Below are 21590 nucleotides of genomic sequence, written 5' to 3'. Positions count from 1 at the left end.
CGGGATGCACACCGAGACGAACATCAACTGTGCCTGGAGGATCATCAACTCGGTGAAGGACGCTCTCTGGGTGGTCCGAAACCTGCTGATCTTCCAGCTGAAGGAGTTGCCCCCGACTGAGTGTTGCAGACTGGCACATTCCAAGGTCCAGGACTACGTGTTGAGGGACGCACTGAAGCTTGGGGCAGCTGCCGCCAAGGCGCGGTGGGGAAAGACCACTGTGTAAATTCTGCCTGCCTAACGAAGAACAGGGGGCCCATGCAGTCATTTGGGCTCTGCTGACGCCTCAGCTAATTATATGGGCATATGATTGAAAAATGTACAGACCTGTACAAAAATGATCTGTATGTACATGTTTACATATGTATGGCATGACCAACTGTACAGACCATCAAATTATTTTATGAATAAAATATATTTTTGAAATAAAAAAAAAGTACTGATTTGGTTTACCCAGTCGAAATGTACATTGAGGTCAGCTATCATTATTGTACTGTCCATGATGCATGCATCTATAATTTCCTGATTTATGCATGCTCTAGATTACCACTCTTGTTTGGTGGCATACAGCCAGCTAATAACAATATTTCCTGCCCCCTGCTGTTTTTTTCAACTCCATCTAAATTGTCTCTACATGTTAATCCTTCAGTCTAAGATCCCCCCCCCCCTCCCCCAAACTCACAAAATATACTCATTTTGTCTCTCATTATTGTTTCCTTGCTGACCCAGAAGGAACCTAAGGATTTGTTTTTAAAATCGCTTGCCTGCCATTTGTCTGGGTGTTGATTGTTGCCCACTGCTGCCAGCATGTTTGTTATCATATCAGTCTTTCAATCCCCAGAATGAAATTTGTTGTCAAGTATTCTAACTATTGATTCTGCTTTACACTGAAAGAAAGAAGCAGTGGGTGGGAGCACATCAACTGCACCCCCACTCCAGGTTAAAATCCAGGCATTAATGTATGCTATAATGACACCCATGAGCACAACCCTTTAGTTAAATTACTTTGCAATGGTGCCAAAAGTGAGTGAGAGCAACATTCTCCCACTCCAGTCCCCACCCAAATGTCGACACACAATATCTATCAAAAAAGGTGACATGGAAACTCCAACAAACTACCGCATTTGTGTTGTGTCAGCTAAAGACTTATGATTTTGCGTGCATTCAATTCCTGTTTTCTTAAATAGTTCCCAAAACTAGTGCACAATGTGATTATTAAAATTCTAATCTCATAAGCCATCACGAATTTGCAACACTAAACATACAAATGATTACAAGCTTTGCTTCTTCTTCACAGATACACCTTCACCATCTTTGCTGAAGGTATATCTGTGGAGAGGAAGGAAAAAAATGAATAGTGATGAAATTTCATAATCTGAAAAGTATAGACATCTACTTCTTTTTCAGTGAAGTGCAGCTGTGTTGTGAAGTTTTGAACCAATCAATCAGAGAATATCTGATATATTATTAAGTACTTTTAATATAGGTGAGTACTTAACCTTAACTATTAGCTATTATTTTTGGTTCCATAATGGTATAAGTTGATATATACTTAGCTACCCTTAAACAAATTTGAAGAGGAAAGTAGTTTGAATTTCAATGCTCTTGTGCACCAAAAATGTGACTACTGATTGGTTGGGGAGGGGATAGAAGGAGCAGGAATTGCATCTTCTTTTAGAAATATATAACTGTACTAAATCTTTCAGTTTTCTCACTGAAATTAACATATTTAGGAATGGTTGCAAATACATAGTACCTTTCCTAACCTAAACACATTTAAGAGTGCTTGTGAAACATACTGAATGTTGTCATGTAAGAGATTCTGCAGCCAATTTGCACACAAGGCCCCAGATAGATCAACATAATAATGGCTGGATTATCTGTTTTAGGAACATTGATGAAGGGATAAGTATCGTGGAGGACACCAGAGAGACCTTCCTGCTCTTTATTAAAGTGCTACCGTGAGATCCTTTACAAACATTGAAGAAAGCTCATGGATTTTTGGTTTAACATCTTGCCAGATGGAAAGCTCTTCACAAGGTGAGTCTAGATTAGAGTGGTGCTGGAAAAGCACAGCCAGTCAGACAATATCTGAGGAACAGGAAAATTGACGTTTTGGGCAAAAGCCCTTCATCAGGAGTCAGGGCAGAGGAGATGACCTGGGAGTTGCAGTGAGAGAAACACTCACTGAGATTCTTGTGGAGAGAGGAGGACAACTTCTTCAAGGTTGGCATCTTTGCTAGAGGATTCGCAGTGAGATTCACAAGGTAACTGTTCACTGAGATAAATCTTTTGAGTAGAACTTGAACCAGTGCATTCTCTCTCAGAGAAACAAATGTCACCATTGAGGCTCAACATGCCTTCCAAACATCCCCAATCTTAAGAAAATGGAACTGAATTGATTCCAACAGGGATTTCTGACAGGAATGAGAATAGTCATGGGAGAGAGCAGTTCAGAAAATATTTGGAAGGAACAAACAGAGTAAGGACCTTTTCTTAGGAAATTGCTGGTACCCAAACAAATGGAACTTTTAATATTAGCAACTAGTGTGGAAGTCACAAGGGAATACAAAGGAAAAAAAAGAGATTTGTGGAGGAAATAAATTAGGAAAATCATGGGTGAAGATAGCAGTGGAGCTGCAGAGTGATGGAGATTGAAATTAGAATGTATGTGGGACTGGGAAGAGTTCATTCCTGAACTGTCCCCAATGCTTGGTATTCTCTCCTCATCCCATTGATAGTACTGGAGCTCACATTGAATATATGGTCTGTGCAGAGAATTGACCATACCTTCCTTTTGTTAAAAATGAACTGGTTTTGCTATAAAATTAAGCATTCTATTTGCCGTGGTTGTTGCTCTGAAGAGATTGAACATGTTGAGAGTTTAGTCACACTTGGGTCTTATTCAGTTTTTTCATTAGCTAAATTCATAAATTCAGGTCCACCAATTTTCTCTTCCATAAGCAATACTTTACAGCTTTTGGCATATAATTTCCTCTGCTTTTGCCCTTTCTACTCACGCACTTTCTGAACTCATTATGTATTTTATTTAAAAACTCAATTGTCCCTCCCAGTTTGGAGTCATCTAAAAAATGTACATTGATTGTCTGAAATGATGATGTAAATTATAAATTATAATTATAAACTTCCAGGCATAAACATCAGAACTCTAAATTATTAGTCACAAAATAACAGTGACTTGCATTTAGAGTCATAGAGATGTACAGTATGGAAACAGATTCTTCGGTCCAACTTATCATTGCCGTCCAGATATCCCAACCCAATCTAGTCCCACCTGCCAGCGCCTGGCCCATATCCCTCCAAACCCTTACTTTTCATATACCCATCCAGATGCCTAATAAATGTTGCAATTGTACTAGTCTCCATCACTTCCTCTGGCAGCTCATTCCATACATGTACATCCTCTGCGTGAAAAAGTTGCCCCTTAGGTCTCTTTCCCCTCTCACCTTAAACCTATGCCCTCTAGTTCTGGACTCCCCCATACCCCAGGGAAAAGACTTTGTCTATTTACCGTATCTATGCCCACCTCATGATTTTATAAACCTCTATAAGGTCACCCTTCAGCCTCCGTCGCTCCAGGGAAAACAGCCCCAGCCTATTCAACCTCTCCCTATAGCTCAAATCCTGCAACCCTGACAATATCTTTGTAAACCTTTTCTGAACCCTTTGCAATTTCACAACATCTTTCTGATAGGAAGGAGACCGGAACTGCACACAATATTCCAAAGTGGCCTAACCGATGTCCTGTACAGCCGCAACATGACCTCCCAACTCCTGTACTCAATACTCTGACCAATAGAGAAAAGCATACCAAACGCCTTCTTCACTATCTTATCTACCTGCGATTCCACTTTCAAGGAGCTATGAACCTTCACTCTAAGGTCTCTTTGTTCAGCAAAACTCTCTAGGACCTTACAATTAAGTGTATAAGTCCTGCTAAGATTTGCTTTCCCAAAATGCAGCACCTCACATTTATCTAAATTAAACTCCATCTGCCACTTCTCAGCCCATTGGACCATCTGATCAAGATCTCGTTGTAATGAGGCAACCTTCTTTGCTGTCCAGTACCCCTCCAATTTTGGTGTGATCAGCAAACCAACTAACTATACCTCTTATGCTCACATTCAAATCATTTATATAAATGATGAAAAGTAGTGGACCCAGCACCGATCCTTGTGGCACTCCACTGGTCACAGAACTCCAGTCTGAAAAATAACCTTCCACCACCCTCTGTCTTCTACTGTTGAGCCAGTTCTGTATCCAAGTGGCTCGTTCTTCCTGTATTCCATGAGATCTAACTTTGCTAATCAGTCTCCCATGCGGAACCCTGTCGAACGCCTTACTGAAGTCCATATAGATCACATCTACTGCTCTGCCCTCATCAATCTTCTTTGTTACTTCTTCAAAAAACTCAATCAAGTTTGTGAGCCATAACTTCCCATGCACAAAGCCATGTTTACTATCCCTAATCAGTCCTTGCCTTTCCAAATACGTGTATATCCTGTCCCTCAGGATTCCCTCCAACAACTTGCCCACTACCGACGTCAGGCTCACTGGTCTATACTACCCTGTCTTGTCCTTACCACCTTTCTTAAACAGTGGCACCACGTTTGCCAACCTCCAGTCTTCCGACACCTCACCTGTGACTATCGATGATACAAATACCTCAGCAAGAGACCCAGCAGTCACTTCCCTAGCTTCCCACAGAGTCCTTGGGTACACCTGATCAGGTCCTGGGGATTTTATGCATTTCAAGAGATCCAGCTCTTCCTCTTCTGTAATCTGGACATTTTGCAAGATGTCATCCTACATTCTATATCTTCTATGTCATTTTCCACAGTAAATACTGATGCAAAATACTCGTTTAATATCTGCCCCATCTCCTGCGACTCCACACAAAGACCGCCTCGCTTATCTTTGAGACGCCCTATTCTCTCCCTAGTTACCCTTTTGTCCTTAATGTATTTGTAAAAACCCTTTGGATTCTCCTTAACTCTATTTGCCAAAGCTATCTCAGGTCCCCTTTTTGCCCTCCTGATTTCTCTCAAGTATTCTCCTACTGCCTTTATACTCTTCTAAGGATTCACTCGATCTATCCTGTCTATACCTGACATATGCTTCCTTCTTTTTCTTAACCAAACCCTCAATTTCTTTAGTCATCCAGCATTCCCTATACCTACCAGCCTTTCCTTCCACCCTAACAGGAATATATTTTCTCTGGACTCTCGTCATCTCATTTCTGAAGGCTTCCCATTTTCCAGCCATCCCTTTACCTGCGAATATCTGTGCCCAATCAGCTTTTGAAAGTTCTTGCCTAATACCATCAAAATTGGCCTTTCTCCAGTTTAGAACTTCAACTTTTAGATCTGCTCTATCCTTTTCCATCACTATTTAATAGAATTATGGTCACTGGCCCCAAAGTGCACCGCCACTGACACCTCAGTCACCTGCCCTGCCTTATTTCCAAGAGTACGTCAGGTCTTGCACCTTCTTTAGTAGGTATATCCACAGACTGAATCAGAAACTTTTCTTGTATACACTTAACAAATTTCTTTCCATCTAAATCCTTAACACTATTGCAGTCCCAGTCTATGTTTGGAAAGTTAAAATCCCCTACCATAACCACCCTATTATTCTTACAGATAATTGAGATCTCCTGACAAATTTGTTTCTCAATTTCCCTCTGACTATTAGGGGGTCTATAGTACAATCCCAATAAGGTAATCATCTCTTTCTTATTTCTCAGTTCCACCCAAATAACTTCCCTGGATGTATTTCCGGGAATATCCTCCCTAAGTACAGCTGTAATGCTATCCCTTATCAAAAACGCAGAATCCCTTATAAAAGGACTTCATATAGTGCCTTAAAAATAGTAAAATGTCCCAAGTGGTTTCACAGCAAAAATTACTAAAACAAAATTTGAGCAAGCAATGTAAATAAGTATTACAGCTGGTGACAAAAAAGCTTAGTCAAAGTGATGGGATTTTACGGAATATTGTAAAGGAGCAAAGAGAGAAAGACAGGCAGAGAGCATTAGAGAAGGAATTCCAGATCTATTGAAGTTACAAGTGCTCATAGTGGAGTATTTAAAAATTGGAAATGTTGGAGAGCCCATAATGAAAGGAACACAAGTGTCTCAGAGGTTCATGGGGTGGAGGAAATTACAGAGGGGGGGGATTTCAAACAAAGGTTGAAAATTTTAAATCAAGCCCTTATTTAACCAGAGTTAATATCGGTTACCAAGGACAAAGGTAGTAGCTGAGTCGTACTTGTTGTGAGTTATAGCACAGGCTGTTTTGGATGATCTCAAGTTTAGGGTAATAGCACACTGGAAGCCAGCCAAAAGTGCACAATAATCAAAGTTTCCAGAGATAACAAAAGCGTGAATGAGTGTTTCAGCTGCTGACTTAAGGTTAACATGCAAGTTCAATTGACAGTTAGGAAGGCAAATGCAATCAAGAGGGCCAGAATGCAAGAGATGTACTGCTGAGGTTATAAAAGGCTTTGGTCAGACCACATTTGGAATATTGTGAGCAGTTTTGGGCCCTATTTCTAAGGGAAGACATGCTGGTGTTGGAAGGGATTTCTAAAGGATGTTTACAAGAATGATGCCAGGGATGAAGGGTTTGTCATATGGGGAAGTGTTGAGGACTCTGGATCTATGCTTGATGTAGTTTCGAAGGCTGAGGGCGGAATCTGATTGATAGTTACAGAATACTGAAGGACCTGGTTAGAGAGGATGTAGAGAAAATATTTCCACTAGGAGAGACCAGAACCCAAGGGACAGCCTCAGAGTGAAGAGATGGCCCTGCAGAACTGAGATGAGGAAGAATATTTCAGCTCGAAGGTAATTAATCTGTGGAACTCATTGCCGCAGATGGCTGAGAGTCATTGAGTGCATCTAATTCAGATAGATAAGTTCTTGATTACTAAGGGAATCAAGGGTTATGGGGAGAAGGCAGGAGAATGGAGTTAAGAAATATATCTGCCATGATTAATTGCTTCCTTCAGAAATTTTTCCAATAGCTTGTCTACCACAGATGTCAGAATCACTGGCCTGTAGCTTCCTGGTTTATCCTTACACACCCATTTTGAATAATGTCACCACATTAATTTTCCTCTGTGACCAGAGGGAGTTTGAAAGTTAATACCAGAGGCTTGCAATTTCCTCCTTCTCTGCAATGATCTGTGATATATCTCATCTTGCCCTGGGTATTTATTCAATGTCAAACCTACTAAAAATGCTAATACCTCAATGCTAATTCATTCAAAATGTTATCCATCTTTTTTTTTCATGCCCCTCATTGTTTTTCTAGTTTCTTTTTAAGCAACCCATTGCACTTTATATATTCATCTTGGGCATCCACTGTTTTGAGCCTTGGTAGCTACCATAAGCTTCCTTTTGTTGTGATGTTACTGAGTGGCAGCATGTAGATGAACAAGCAAAGGATGGGTGCTTTGTGGACACCAAAGGTAAAACTGCAGGAGTGGAAAAGAAGCCATAGCAAATGCATCTCTGGCTCTGACTGAATAAATGAGAATGGAATTTGATGAATGCAGTCCTACCTAGATGGATAATAGTGGAGGGACTTTGGAGGAGACATGGTGTGATCAACCATGTCAGAGGTTGCAGGCAGTTCAACTGTGACCTCAATGAAAGTCATTGTAGAACTGTGTTATGGGCAAGGATTGACTATGGCATATTTACAATGCCACACAACAACTGCTAATTAGGTGTCATAAATAATGGGTGAATTATTTTCTAAACATTTAAGACAAAAATTATTTATTATAAAATAATGTGTTCTAATTTTATGTTAAATTATATTAACTCCAAACATCAAATGGCCAATGTTTTAATAACCTTGGAAATAGTCTGGTTTTGTTCAGTAACAATAATGTATTATATATTATGAAAGGTCTTTAATCATTTACAGAATCCAATTCAGACATTCCCATATTTTGTTTCCAATGGGTTGCTCAAGTTACTTGAATTTTGAAGGGAATCAATGGTGGGCATCCACGTATTGGATACAATGATCCTGCTCATTCACACTAGGGAAATAGTAGGAGCACACAATTATTAACGATCAAATTAGTTTCTGCATATTATTCAACTGATCCCCAGATACACAAAAGCAAATGAGAAATTCCCATCCAAATGGAGATAAGGATGAGTGCTGATACCCACCTAACAATGGCATGACGTTACAATGTCTGACTTTCTTCCAAGCAAATATTTTGGAATCGACTCCTCCCCTTAATGATGAGAACTATATACATTACAGCCTTTTCTCAACCGCGTTCAATTAGCGTAAATTGTATTTAATTAAGATTCAATCTCTATTGAACAGTAAAACAATGCTTAGGGGCAGACTGAGATTTATTGAGATTTTGTTTTAAAAATGTGCTATATTTGTACACTTTAACTGCTGCTTTTATTCGACAGTAGAGGCAATATTACATTCTAACGGGATTAAATAATTTGTGGCCCTTGGCAATGAAACTTGAAAATTCCCGGAAACTAATGTGAAATTTACTCAAGATTAAATTTCACTGATCGCCAAGCCCAGGGATTCCGAATTTTCGAACACCTTCCGCATGTTTTTCGCATTTAGCCCCCAGAGTATTTTCCCGAAATGTATCTCGCTCCGAAGTTTCAGTTTATAAAATTGTGATCTATTAATTTGAAATCGAGTAGAGCCATGATCCGTTCTACAGGCGCTGGAGTGATATTGGCCAACCAGAAATAACAAGGCTTTCTTTGTTTTCGCCGTAAATCTCAACAGTGCACACTCTCCAATATCAAGAGACACCCTGCGACGACCTGATTCTCCCAATTTCAATCATTATTTATCCCATCTTGCATATGCTGGGAATAGTAAACTATTTTTAAAAATGCAGTTTATCCAGTAACGGGGAACTAATCCTCTGGTTTTGACAAATAAAAATTAATAGGTGGCTGGACGGAAAAGTTCATGTTTCTATTTGGCTGGTTTCCAATAGCTAAATGAACGGTCGTCTAAGGTAGATGGGAACAATGCCAAAAAGACTTCCATCTTCCACATTCTGTTTTAGAACACTTTTAATGTTAACTCCTCCACTTGTACATAGAAACTTGGTTGGGCGTGCAATCTCTCACACACAAATATATACAGTTTGGGAGATAAGACTGTAGCCGCTCACCTACTCAGGCTTGGACTGAAATTAGTTTGGGCATTGCTAATCCACAATTCGGGGAAAACAGGGAGATACTGTACAAAGTTTGGACAAAATAAAATCAACAGCATATAGTGGCCACAAACTTTTAAAACAACATTTTCAACGGTGGCAAATTTAACAATTGATTGTTTTTGCAAATATTCAAGCCCTTCAAATCAATGAAGTGCGCCGCGGCGCCCGAATGGGTTACTTGATTGTGTTTGATATTTGCAAAGTAATTTACAATGATGTACACAATCCATGCAAAATTTGCAACAGGTGTCACTGCACCAGTCAGCACAAAGTTTACTGCCCTACCTGGACGATCCTTTCTCTCGCCCCACCCAACTGTATAAAGATCGTGATTCATACGTTCATGGATTTGTTACACCGAAATTAACTGCGCAAATCTTTCAAAAAAGACTACCCACGCCCCACACATAAACGTTATCTCCCATACTGGCTGATTTTGAGTATTTCTATAGTTGGAATGAAAATCGGACTCAGATCACGGAAATGTCTAGATTTCTCGTCGGAAACTCTATAAATCTTATTCTCACGCAGATTTTAGATGGACTGTGGACTGGATCGAACAAATTTGCCTCGTCTTAGGTACGGTCAAAACTTAATGACCTCTTCAAATAATGTTAACCGTTTCTTTGAAACAAATACGTATTAAAACATGCGATTTCGTTCAGCTATACCTGGCATTCAGCGACAAGCGGAATGTTGTCAAATGTAGTCAAATACCTGCAGAAGTTCGCAATCTTATACTTGACTGACACAGTGGGGGACCCATGAGAAAAGTGACAGTAAATAGTGATGAATTGGACGATATAAGTACATAATATGCTGACTGGAGAAGGAAGAGAAAGTTTTAACCTGACCAGGAAAACACACAAGTTGATTCAACTATTAAAAAAGGGTGCAGGCTGCTCGCCTTGATTTCCTCTTCAAATACCAGCATTCTCACGTTCATGAGAAAACAAAACAAAACTCAGATTGAGTTACATTCACTTCGAATTATAAACCAAACTGTTGAAAATTATTATCCAGAACATGTCTTAACTGGATTTGTATAAGAATGGATAATTTGGAAAATGAAATATCTTTTTAAAAATCACATTTGAAGACAAACTTTTACTTGATTTTGTTTTAAAAGACCAGACATACCCAACATTTCTTTTCTCCTTTGCGTATGAGGCTGGTCCGTGTACACCCATTCAAAATCGTATCGTTTCATTTTGATCCCCATGTTGTCTTGTGCTTAATGTGAACGTGTGTGCAGCTTCACTGTCAGCGCTGCTTATGAGCGCTACCAGTTCATTCACCTACCTCAAAGCAACAACGGCAAAATAAAACCGCTCTGCAACGTACTGTACCTATGGGATGGGTGTGGGCGTGCTCCAGAAAGAGTCAGATTGGCAAAGGTCCAAACAGGTGAGCGCTAAAGAGAATTCGACGCAATTTGAAATAAAAAGAAAGCGCAGACCGCTGCGGAAATTAGTGTATTTCTCTTTTTATTAAATAAGGAGATTGCATTGAGGGTGGCAGGCTGTATTGAGATGAACTGCGTGTGTTGGGTTGAAAGCCTGGTGGCTCTGAAGTGTAAGGTGTATTTTTTTTGCATTAGTGCTATCTATTGGCACATGGCAACAAGGGCAAATCATGAAGGACAGGAAGTGGAATGAAGTCTCGCGGTAGTTGCTCGCAGCGCCCGAGCGGATGGTGGCTGCCGTTTTTTTTTGTTGCGAGATTTGCTGCTGATATTTTCTAGTTAATTGTTGGTGGGATAAAGCACGGGGAGGAAACTGAAAGGGAAGGAGCTCGAATTCTGTGGGGTGTCTTTTTTTTTACCCTTTAAAATCTCTAAAATCTGAAAAAAAAGCATGGCTTCGGGCGACACTTTATACATCGCCGCGGACGGCTCGGAGATGCCGGCCGAGATCGTGGAGCTCCACGAGATCGAAGTGGAGACGATCCCGGTGGAAACGATCGAGACCACGGTGGTGGAAGGCGATGTGCACCAGCCCATGATCGCCCTGCAGCCTCTCAGCGACGACCCGAGCCAGGTCCACCAGGAGGTGATCCTGGTGCAGACGCGGGAAGAGGTGGTCGGGGACGACGCCGAGCTGAGGGCCGAGGATGGCTACGAAGACCAGATCCTGATCCCGGTGCCGTCGGCGGGCGCCGAGGAGGAGTTCATCGAACAGACTCTGGTGACGGCCGTCTCCGGCAAGAGCCGCATCAAGAAAGGGGCCGGTAAGAAGGCCACCAAGAAGAGCTACCTGAACGACGGGGGGCTGGACAGGACCGGCAGGAAATGGGAGCAGAAGCAAGTGCAGATCAAGACCCTGGAGGGGGAATTTTCGGTGACAATGTGGGCTTCGGGTGAGTGCACGGGGAAACAAAACGCTCGGCGTCGGTGCATGTGGAAGTAATGGGGAAGATGAAAAATAACGACTCGGAAACGAAATGCGCGCATTTGCGAGCTTTCTCTTCGGCTCTAGGGCGTGTCCCGCCGCAGCGGGAGGGGGAGGGGGAAGAAACGGTGAAGAGGCGAAGGTTTCGGTGTTTTCCGCCGCCCGGTTGGAGCTCGAGTGGTTTCTGAATGTTTTTGTTTTGAAGGGAAGCCATGTTTCCCCAGGTTATGGGCGCCGCCATGTCAGTATGGCCGCCCGAAAACATGGCTTCCCGATGGGGGAAGATGGCGGCTGAAGATGGCGGGCGGTGCAGGAGCGAGTGCGCTGCTGCTTTTCGGGCCTTGGCGCTGCTCTGACCGTTAGGCGCTCGCTCGCGCTAGGCCTCATGGCGTAGTTCGACTTTCAGCCGCCGCGCAGCCAAACCTGCTGCACGTACCCACGTCATTCAGCAAGGGGAGCAGTGTGGAAGGCGGGGACTAGTGATTGACAGCGGCGCTAAAGCCAATGGGACGGGTGAATTCCGCTAGAGGGACCAATGGAATGGGTGCAGGGCGGTTGGCTGCTATCAAGTTCGGTGGATGCGCAGCGGCGCTGAAGTGGGTGGTACGGAGAGGGGGAGATCGCTGGCGGCTGCAGGAGCGGAGAGACTCCATCTCAGCGGCTCTTTGTTGGTCAATTCTGCCTCCTTCCTCTCTCTGATCCTTGCGAGTTAGATTTGGAAAATCAAGTTCGTCCCTTTTTTTTGTATTTTTGTAATTAAAAGAAAGGGTGGAGGGAATTCCGATGTCTGGGTTTTGTATTGTTGGCTATTTTTCTTTTCAAATATTGATTTTCCTAATCAAGCTTCGAAGATGGAACAATGTGATAACTCAAAATAAATTTGTATATGCCTTTTTTTAAAAAAAAGTGATTAGTCACCCGGGGGTCTGGTACCGTGTCTGAAATGAAATTATTTTCCGCTCTTGAGGTGGTGAGATAGGTCTGTAAAGAGCAGTTTAACGTCCTGTATTTAAGATTTTGTAGATGCCATTGTGTTCAAATTCGAAGTGAGAGTAGGTCTTATGTAAGGGAAAACTTTAATAGGTTGGCATATTTTCCCACCACTTTTTCTTCAGTCGCAAGGTTGATTGGTGTGAAAGTAGTTATAATTATGCATGTGCCAAAGTGTATTTTGGCAAGCTTCCCCCCCCCCCAAAAAAAACCTTCAAAGTGTCGCTATGCAATATCAATTAAGTTAATATTAGAAGCAAGTGTGATCGCTTAGTGCCCCCCTTCCCCAAAATAGCAGGAATCCATTGAGAATCCGTTTGGAGAAGAGACTAATCCAAAAATCCAACTCGATCTTCAATGTGCAAAATTTTGTGCATCCTAGATTTTGGCTATTTACATAGTTAACCAATCTTTTAACTATGTAAATTCAATAGATTACCTTTCTGTGCCTAGATCAGATCACGTTTTCAAATCAGACTTGTATACCAACAAAGTGTTTTTGAAACTCAGGCCACCTTCAGCTCTTAGCTTTTATTTCAGATTTACTTTTATATAAATTTGTGTAATATAGTTGAAGTTTCAGAAGATGTTAGTGGTTCTTTAACAGTTATGAAAATAAAATTTTTGTTCTTTTCTCCGCCTAATAGTACAATTATTTTGAAATAGCCTACTTAAATTTGGTGTTGGTATCCAAGTTTGTGTTTTTAATTTTGTTAATCCTAATTACTTCATATTCATAAAATTAGCATTGTTTCTGTACTTTCAAACATTTGGATTTATGGAGATGATGTTTAGTATTTCTAGCCAAAACTTCATTGTTTCAGATGCAGCCGCTTTAGATTGTGTGATGTTATGAAAGCAAAGCTAGTGGGGGATTAATGCATTGAAGAGAGTCTGTGAAAAGGTTGCTTTCTGAATTTTCTTTCCCCCTACAAAGAACAGTTGAATTGAAATGAAAAGGCTAAAAAATTAAACTTGTTTGCTTTCTTAAAAATGTGACTGGAGCAGATGGGTCTGTAACTAAAGGCAGTGGAAAGTGACTGTCTCTGTCTCTGTTAGAGTAATGTCTGACTTTTGGGTGCCATTTTATATAGGAAGATAAGGCTTTGAAGAGGATGCAGTGTGGATTATCCAAACAGTATCAGGGTAAGGGATTTCAGTTATCTTGAGACCATAAGATAGAGGAGAAGAAATAGAACCTTTTGATTTATTCCTTGATTCTGCTCTGACATTCAAACATGACTAATGTCTTTCAACTTCTTCTGCCTTTTCCATAATTTTTGATTGCCTTACTAATTAATAATCTATCTATCTCCATCTTAAACACTCTCAATGACTTGTCTTCGCAGTCTTCTGCCGCAATGAGTTCCACTGATTCACCACTTCTGACTGAAGCAATTCTTCAGTATCTCTGTTCTAAAGGTCATCCCTTCACTTTGAGGCCATGCCCTTAGATCCAAGTCTGTTTCATTAATGGAAATATCTTCTCCATGTCCACCCTGTTCAGGCCTACTCTTTTGTAAGTTTAAACTCTTCATTCCTGGGATCATTCTTGTGAACCTCCTCTCAACCCCCTCCAGTGCCAGCATGTCTTTCCTCATACATGGTCCCAAAACTACTATGATAGTAGGTAAAAACAATGACTGCCGATGCTGGAAACCAGATTCTGGATTAGTGGTGCTGGAAAAGCACAGCAGTTTAGGCAGCATCCGAGGAGCAGTAAAATCGACATTTCTGGCAAAAGCCCTTCATCATGAAAGGCTTTTGCCCAAAACGTCGATATTACTGCTCCTCGGTTGCTGCCTGAACTGCAGCGCTTTTCCCGCACCACTAATTCAGAAACTGCCATGATATTCCAAATGCAATCTGACCAGAGCCTTGCGTAGCCGCGGCAGTACTGTACATGCTTGCTCTCTATTCTAACCTTCTTGCAATTGCAGTGTTAACTTTCATTTCCTTCTTAAACTGTCACCTGACCTGCATGTTAACGTCGAGAGACTCCAGAACTAGGAGATATTGGAAATCAGAACGTGGAATTGTACTCCTTTTGGATAATAAAATATTAAGGGAATACTTTTTCATACAAAAATTCAAAACAATAAGGTATTTTGATTAGAGTAGCTCAAAAACAACTATTTCCGTTGGCATGTATTCGTAGGATGCAGATTTAAGATAATGACAAGTTTAGAGGGAATGGATTTATGATGGATTTGGAGTGGTAGGACAGTGCTTATGACGTGGTATAATGACGCTATTAAGTCTCGCTGAGGAGTTTAATTTTAGTAAATTTGTAATGGAAAGCTACTATTCAGTGATAGTGACCACATAACTCCCAGGATTGTTAAACACCTATCTGGTTTGCTAATGTCTGTTAGGTACAAACCCGTTGAGCCACTCTGGCCTGGATATGACTCCAGATTCAAGACAAAGTGTTAGCTGTTCTCTGGAATTGCAAGTCCCATAATTATAAACAAGGTGGGTTATTGTAACCCATTAAGGAGTAATTAATAAATATTAGCTTGCCTTCTGAAAGTTGCTATCGAATCTGATTGGATATACTTTTAGAAAAATGGATGCAGGGCTCTGAGGCAAATATAGGACATTGGGCTAATTGTAATATCTTTCAAAACTGAGGTGACCATCTTCCTGTGCTGTATGATTTCACCGAACTGTATACCACTAGTATGTAGTGGAACAGTTACTGGTTCACTTGTCTGCTTGAATAGCTAGCTGTATGTTTACTTGGTAAATTCTATACTGTAACCTAAGTATTTGGTATGTAATTTAATTTCCAAAAACTATCCTTTTTCTTTCTCTGTTGCTTTTGTTAATTTTCAAGTGGAAAATAGTGCCTTACTTTTTTTGTACCTGAATTAAATTGTTTCTGGAGCTTAACTTGAATTGTTAATTGACCAAAGCACACTTTGTTTAACCACATGATCCAGTTGAAAACATGAACTTTGTTAAGTTTTTAGTTTTATAAAATGCATTTTTCTCCATATAAATTTAAATCCACTTGTTCAGATGTATTATGACTTGAACCCAGGCTTCAGAAGGCCCCCATCTTTCTATTTGTATTTTTATCATTTTCCATAATTATTTACTGCCAGTAAGATGGTATTCAGCTCCAAGCCCTCTACGATTGCGCCTCCTCTAATCCACTGGCTTGATACTCTCTATACCAAGGCTTGGATTTAACACTGCAGGGATTTTTCAGGAGTACCCACAAGGCTTTTCCTACTCCTCGGATGCTGCGTGACCTGTGCTTTTCCAGCACCACTCTGATCTTAAACCCCCCCCCCCCCCCCCCTTTCAACAAGAGAACCTACTGGACATCTTGACTGATGGCACAGAATCTGATCTTCAAGGTAGAAGTCGAACTAAATCCTCTCCTATAGTGCATATGTGAACAGATTTACCCAAATTGTCAGGCAAGGCCATCAAGATTTTGTACTTATTTTAAAAGTAATTTTGATCTCTACACAAAGGAGAATATACAAATACAGCATCACAACCAGTGAACCTAGTGTTCTGGGTCTCAGATTTTGCTGGTTTTGGTTAAAGCTCATTCAGACCACATTGGATGAGACAATATGAAATGCTGGTAACTAGTTGGGATGCTCTAGTGTCGATGGAAAGTAAGGACTGCAAATGCTGGAGATCAGAGTCAAAAAGTGTGGTGCTGGAAAAGCACAGCCGGTCAGGCAGCATCCAAGGAGCAGGAGAGTTGACTTTTCGAGCATAAGCTCTTCATTAGGAATGCTGTAATGCCAATGCATCACCTGGCTCAATGGGCTAATAAGTTATTTTACTCCTAATGAAGTAGATGCGTGGCTGCTTTTTTTTTATAAAGGGGGAAGCTTTTATATTTTGGGTTTTCAAGTAGTTATTTGCAATGGAGGCAATATAGTGAAGGTTGAAAAGGTTGGTCTCTGGTGTGAGAGCATTGCCCTAAATGAGGGGATGAGTAAGTTGATCTATAATATCTGGAGTTTTGAAGAATAAATGGTGGTACACTTGAAACATCCAAATATATGAAGAGCCTTGATGGGTGAGTCTGAAACTGGTCTTTGATTCCCCAATCAACAGAAAAGGCATAGTTATGGTTTAATGAGCTAGGCATTTTGGCTTGTGATGAGGAGAGATTTCTTCATTCAAAGAGTTGTGAATAGTTAGAGTTGTCCACTTTCTGGAATGTTGCACCATTATTGAATTTTGAATCTGGGCAATATGCAGGGAAGTGATGTTGAGTGGGCAGGCTCATGAGGTTGTTTGGCTTTTACCTTTTTTGTTAATTCCTCAAGAAATTAGCAAAGAATCTTTCTCAGATAAATGTGATTTCTAAAACTCCAGAAGCACTATAAACTGAATTTGGTGTATCTGGTTTTTATTTAAAAAAAATCCAGAGAAATTGATAGATTTGTAAAGGGTATAAGTCAAGATAATTAGAGCACTAAATATTTTCAGGGCTGCAGATTTCTGAGTCACACAGACTGCTTGCCTGCTTGGATCTATAATTTTCGTTTATTTAGGCATCACAGTTTTACTGTTGAATCAAATTGAATTATTGCCATAAGTTTACTGGCTATTCCCTTTACCCTTACTTGCCCCACTTTATTAAATGTAAAGCTTTACAAATAAGATTGAAAGTGTTTAGATGTGGAAAGAAATTCTGGGCATTCACGAGGGACTTGACCCACAATTGTGATGACTGGGTCTGTGTTTTTTTTTTCTCTAAATTGGTTACATTGTACTGTTCTTGTTTTCTTAATTGAGCTACACTGACAAATCCTTCATAATCTTTCATTAAATATATGTATAATCTTTTTGAGCTAGCAAACCAGCTTCACAAGTCTGCAGACAAAATTTATGCCCCTCCCCAAAATAATCCCAGTGAATTCTTGGACCTTCGAGGCTTGCAATATTCTAGCTGAGTCCTAACCTACAATACATATAAACCCAGTATAACTTATTTTGTATATTTCTATTTAACATATATCCTGTATGTGTTTAAAACAGGGCATATTAATATGCACTGATCATTATAAAATGTAAATTTTAACAGGCAAGTTACTGGAAAGGTCTCTTCCGACCCAAGTCTTTCTTTATTCAATTAACTCCAAACTCACCAGCAAATTCTTTCCTCATGCTACTCCATATAGTTAAAAGTATCATACTAGGGAGGAACTTTGCCAGGAAAAACATCCACCAGAAATCACTTCTTTAAAAACAAATCTTGGGATGTAGGCGTTGGCTGGGCCAGTATTTATTGTCCATCTTTAATTGCCCTTGAGAAGGTGGTGATGGGTTGCCATTTTGAACCACTGCAGTCCATTTGTTGTAAGTAGACCCATAATGCTGTTGGGAAAGCATTCTAATACTTTGACTCAGTGACACTGGGAATGGCAATATATTTCCAAGTCAGAATGTGGAGTGGTGTGGAGGGAAACTTACATTTGGGCCATCGTGTTCATACTGGTCATTGAAGATTTGACTGTACTACTCCCATTTTTCAGCTTTTGGCCCATAACCGTAGAGGCCATGGCAATGCAAGTGAATATCTGTATGTTGCTTAAGTGTTCTAAGAGTTTCTGACACACCTATCCTTTCAGAGAGAGTTCTGGACATATACCATGCTTTAAATGAAAAGAACTTATCCTCTACTCTCCTGTTAGCTTTCTGCCTTTTATCTTAAAGATACCTTAAAGACCCTTCTGCTTATAATTTCAGCTGCCCTTATCCTTGATGGAAGTAGAAATGGGTTTGAAAGATGCTTTTTAAAGAAGCTTCGTGGAATTTGCAGCATATCTTGTAGAAGATGTACACTGCTGCTATTGAGTGTCAGTGTTGGTGGAGGGAGTGAAGATTTGTGCAGCTGGTGCCAATCAGATGACCTGCTGTGCTAAATGGTGTCCAGTTTGGTGCTTCTCTTATCTAAGCAAGTATGGAGTATTCCATAAGACATTCCACACATTCCTGACTTGTGCATTGCAGAATGTGAACAGACATTGTAGGGTTCCTAGCCTCTGATCGGCTCTTGTAACCGCAGTATTTTCACCGCTAGGTACAGTTCGGTTTCTGGTCAATGGTAAGTAATCCCCTCCTCCCCAAAACAATTTTATTTAATAGGGTCCATCAAATGTGATGGGACTATATTTCGGTTCTCTCTTGTCAGAAATGGGGTCGTTGTCCAATAGTTAATGGCGCAAATGTAACTTGCTACTTCTCTGTCCAAATCTGGATGTTGTCCAAGTCTTGCTGTAAATAGCAGTGGACTGCTTCATGATCTGAGTCACTGCAAATAGTGCTGCACATTGTCTAAACATCAGCAAACCTGCTTCCTTCTGATTTTATAACTGAGGGAAGGTTATTGATGAAGCAGTTGAAGATGTTTGTGCTTTGGACACTACACTGAGGCAATCCTGCAGAGAAATCTTGAAGTGTTGATTACTCGCCTCCAACATCCATCTTCCTGCTAGGTATGACAGATATGACACTGACAAGAGGAGATCTTTTCCGTGATTCATGTTGATTTCAATTTTACTTGGGTTTCCCGATGTCACATTCAGTAAAAAGTAGTCACTCTTCTCACTTAGTTCTAGCATTGACAAAAGAGCTAAGTTGGGAACCGCAGATCCATTTTACAGACTGGTTGACTCACTAAATTAGCCTTGTTTCAGTTAACTATTTCTTGTTTGTCTTTTTCCTATAAGTAATCATAATTGTATTAATGCTTACCACTGAAGTATCTTTCACTTCCTCCAGTTCACCCCCATACTAGATCCAGCATTTTGTTCCTAATTATACTCGAAACAGATATGTAGATAAAATTTTCCCGTATACATTTTGGAAGACCTCATCCTGTTTTTGCTTTTCCCTTGCTTTCTTCCTTTTTTTATGGTTCCCTACAGCAGTTTATTGTGGGACAAATTAAATTCTCTATTATTGCAACTCTATTGTTTTTGCTTTATCCTAAAGTGTACTTGCAATTCTGCTTCGCCAGCTACTTGCCACACATTGGTAATGTAACACATCCTGTCCTTAACTCTAATCAACTGATTTCAGCTTTTTGAACCTTCAGTTATTTCTGTCACTGTCACAATAAATGTGAACTACACAATTAATCTATTTCATTCCTATTTTGCCTGAATTGTAGCTTTTGTTCTCTTCTATTTTTCCCATTCATGCTGTCTGTCTGCAGAAAGCACAGTAGTCATTTGGCACAGTGGTTAGCACTACCACCTCACAGCGTCAGAGACCCGGGTTCAATTCCCGCCTCGGGCAACTGTCTGTGTGGAGTTTGCACATTCTCCCTGTCTGCGTGGGTTTCCTCCCACACAGTCTAAAAATGTGCAGGTTAGGTGAATTGGCCATGCTAAATTGCCCGTAGTGTTAGGTGAAGGGGTAAATGTAGGGAAATGGGTATGGGTCTTCAGAGGGTCGGTGTGGACTTGTTGGGCCGAAGGGCCTGTTTCCACACTGTAGGGAATCTAAAATATGCACTGAGACCCATTCAACCACTCAACGCTCAGCTGTTTCACTTCTGGCAGAATTTGCCCCTCCAGGATTGACCCTATCATCCATCCACAAAGATGTGCCATATAAAGGCACCATGTCTAAGATGGATTGTCTGCTACAATGACAATGTTACTTGCTCAATTCCATTTTGAATCTGGCTCCACTTTCTTTTAAGTCATGCAATATAGATTGTGACTGCTCACCATATAAAAAGGCTTTTTCCCCATCTTGCCACTTTTCTTTTTGCTATTCACTTTAGATTTTTATTTTCTGATTCTTCATCCTTCCACCAATGTTTACTTAGATACTCTTCAAACAGTCATGATTATGAACAGACACTCTTAAACCCATCTTAAATTACTGTTCAGCTCACCTGTATGGTCTCTTTCTTTTGTCAAAACAGGTTTTTGCTTCATCTTATGGGTGTGATAGTATAGTTGGTATATTATTGATCTAGTTGTTAAGAATAATGGATAAGCAACATTGAGTTTGGAGGTTAAATAGACTGTGGCCGTTGGGGAATTTAAACACAACTAAGTAAATCTGAAGAAAAGAAATTGAACATGTAACTATTGGATTGTTGTAAAAGTTCATCTCTCTCTTACAGGCTACTATGAGAATGAAATGTGGTGTTCTTGCCTATTCTGGCCTCTGTTTCTTGACCCATAGCAGTGCAGTTCACTCTCCACTATTCTCTGCAATTGTCTGACAACCTTCTCTGCTCTGTTACCCTCTTATTTTTCATGCACATGTTATTCCTTGATTGCACCCTTGAAAAACAATGCATTAATTTCCATGTACACTGCTAATAGGCAGTAGTACTATCATTTCCTTTGATTTCCCCACTATATCAAAATTAAAAATCAAAATGACCGCAGATGCTGAAAATAAAACAAAAACAAGATGCTGGAAAAGTTCAGCTAATCTGGCAGCATCTGTGAAGAGAAATTGGAGTTAACATTTTGGGTCCAGTGACCCTTCCTCAGAACTGATGGTAGCTAGGAAAATGTTGGCTTATATGCAGAAGATGGAGCTGAAAATGTGTTGCTGGAAAAGTGCAGCAGGTCAGGCAGCATCCAGGGAACAGGAGAATCGACGTTTCGGACATAAGCCCTTCTTCAGGAATCCTGAAGAAGGGCTTATGCCCGAAACGTCGATTCTCCTATTCCCTGGATGCTGCCTGACCTGCGCTTTTCCAGCAACACATTTTCAGCTCTGATCTCCAGCATCTGCAGTCCTCACCTTTCTCCATGCAGAAGATGGAGTTAGGGGAAGGGGATAAGGAGTAAATGATGGGTGGGGATAGAGCCCAAAGAGTGAGAAAAAAGTTGAACAGACAAAGAAATGGATAACAGTCTGGCTGGGAGAGTGAATATCTGTTAATTGAGACATTGGTGGCTAACAATAGGCCATGTGTAATGGTGGGCTATGTGATAA

At 40.6% G+C, this 21590-nt stretch overlaps 2 protein-coding genes across 2 annotated transcripts in view; one reads left to right on the top strand and one right to left on the bottom strand.

The window, feature by feature from the left end:
* Positions 1–10783, bottom strand: part of degs2 (delta(4)-desaturase, sphingolipid 2) — a 58672-nt gene extending 47889 nt beyond the window's left edge. Inside the window, exon 1 of the mRNA XM_043697423.1 lies at positions 10396–10783. Within this exon, the coding sequence (XP_043553358.1) occupies positions 10396–10477 (82 nt within the window). The 5' untranslated portion in view covers positions 10478–10783. The remainder of the gene's footprint in view (positions 1–10395) is intronic.
* A 170-nt stretch (positions 10784–10953) lies between these two features.
* Positions 10954–21590, top strand: part of yy1a (YY1 transcription factor a) — a 51238-nt gene continuing 40601 nt past the window's right edge. Inside the window, exon 1 of the mRNA XM_043697421.1 lies at positions 10954–11613. Within this exon, the coding sequence (XP_043553356.1) occupies positions 11112–11613 (502 nt within the window). The 5' untranslated portion in view covers positions 10954–11111. The remainder of the gene's footprint in view (positions 11614–21590) is intronic.

The sequence above is a fragment of the Chiloscyllium plagiosum genome, chromosome 10, assembly GCF_004010195.1.
Source record: "Chiloscyllium plagiosum isolate BGI_BamShark_2017 chromosome 10, ASM401019v2, whole genome shotgun sequence".
NCBI classification, from domain to species: domain Eukaryota; kingdom Metazoa; phylum Chordata; class Chondrichthyes; order Orectolobiformes; family Hemiscylliidae; genus Chiloscyllium; species Chiloscyllium plagiosum.
The sequence above is the reverse complement of the archived record's forward strand: the minus strand, read 5'-3'. Positions and strand labels throughout refer to the sequence as shown.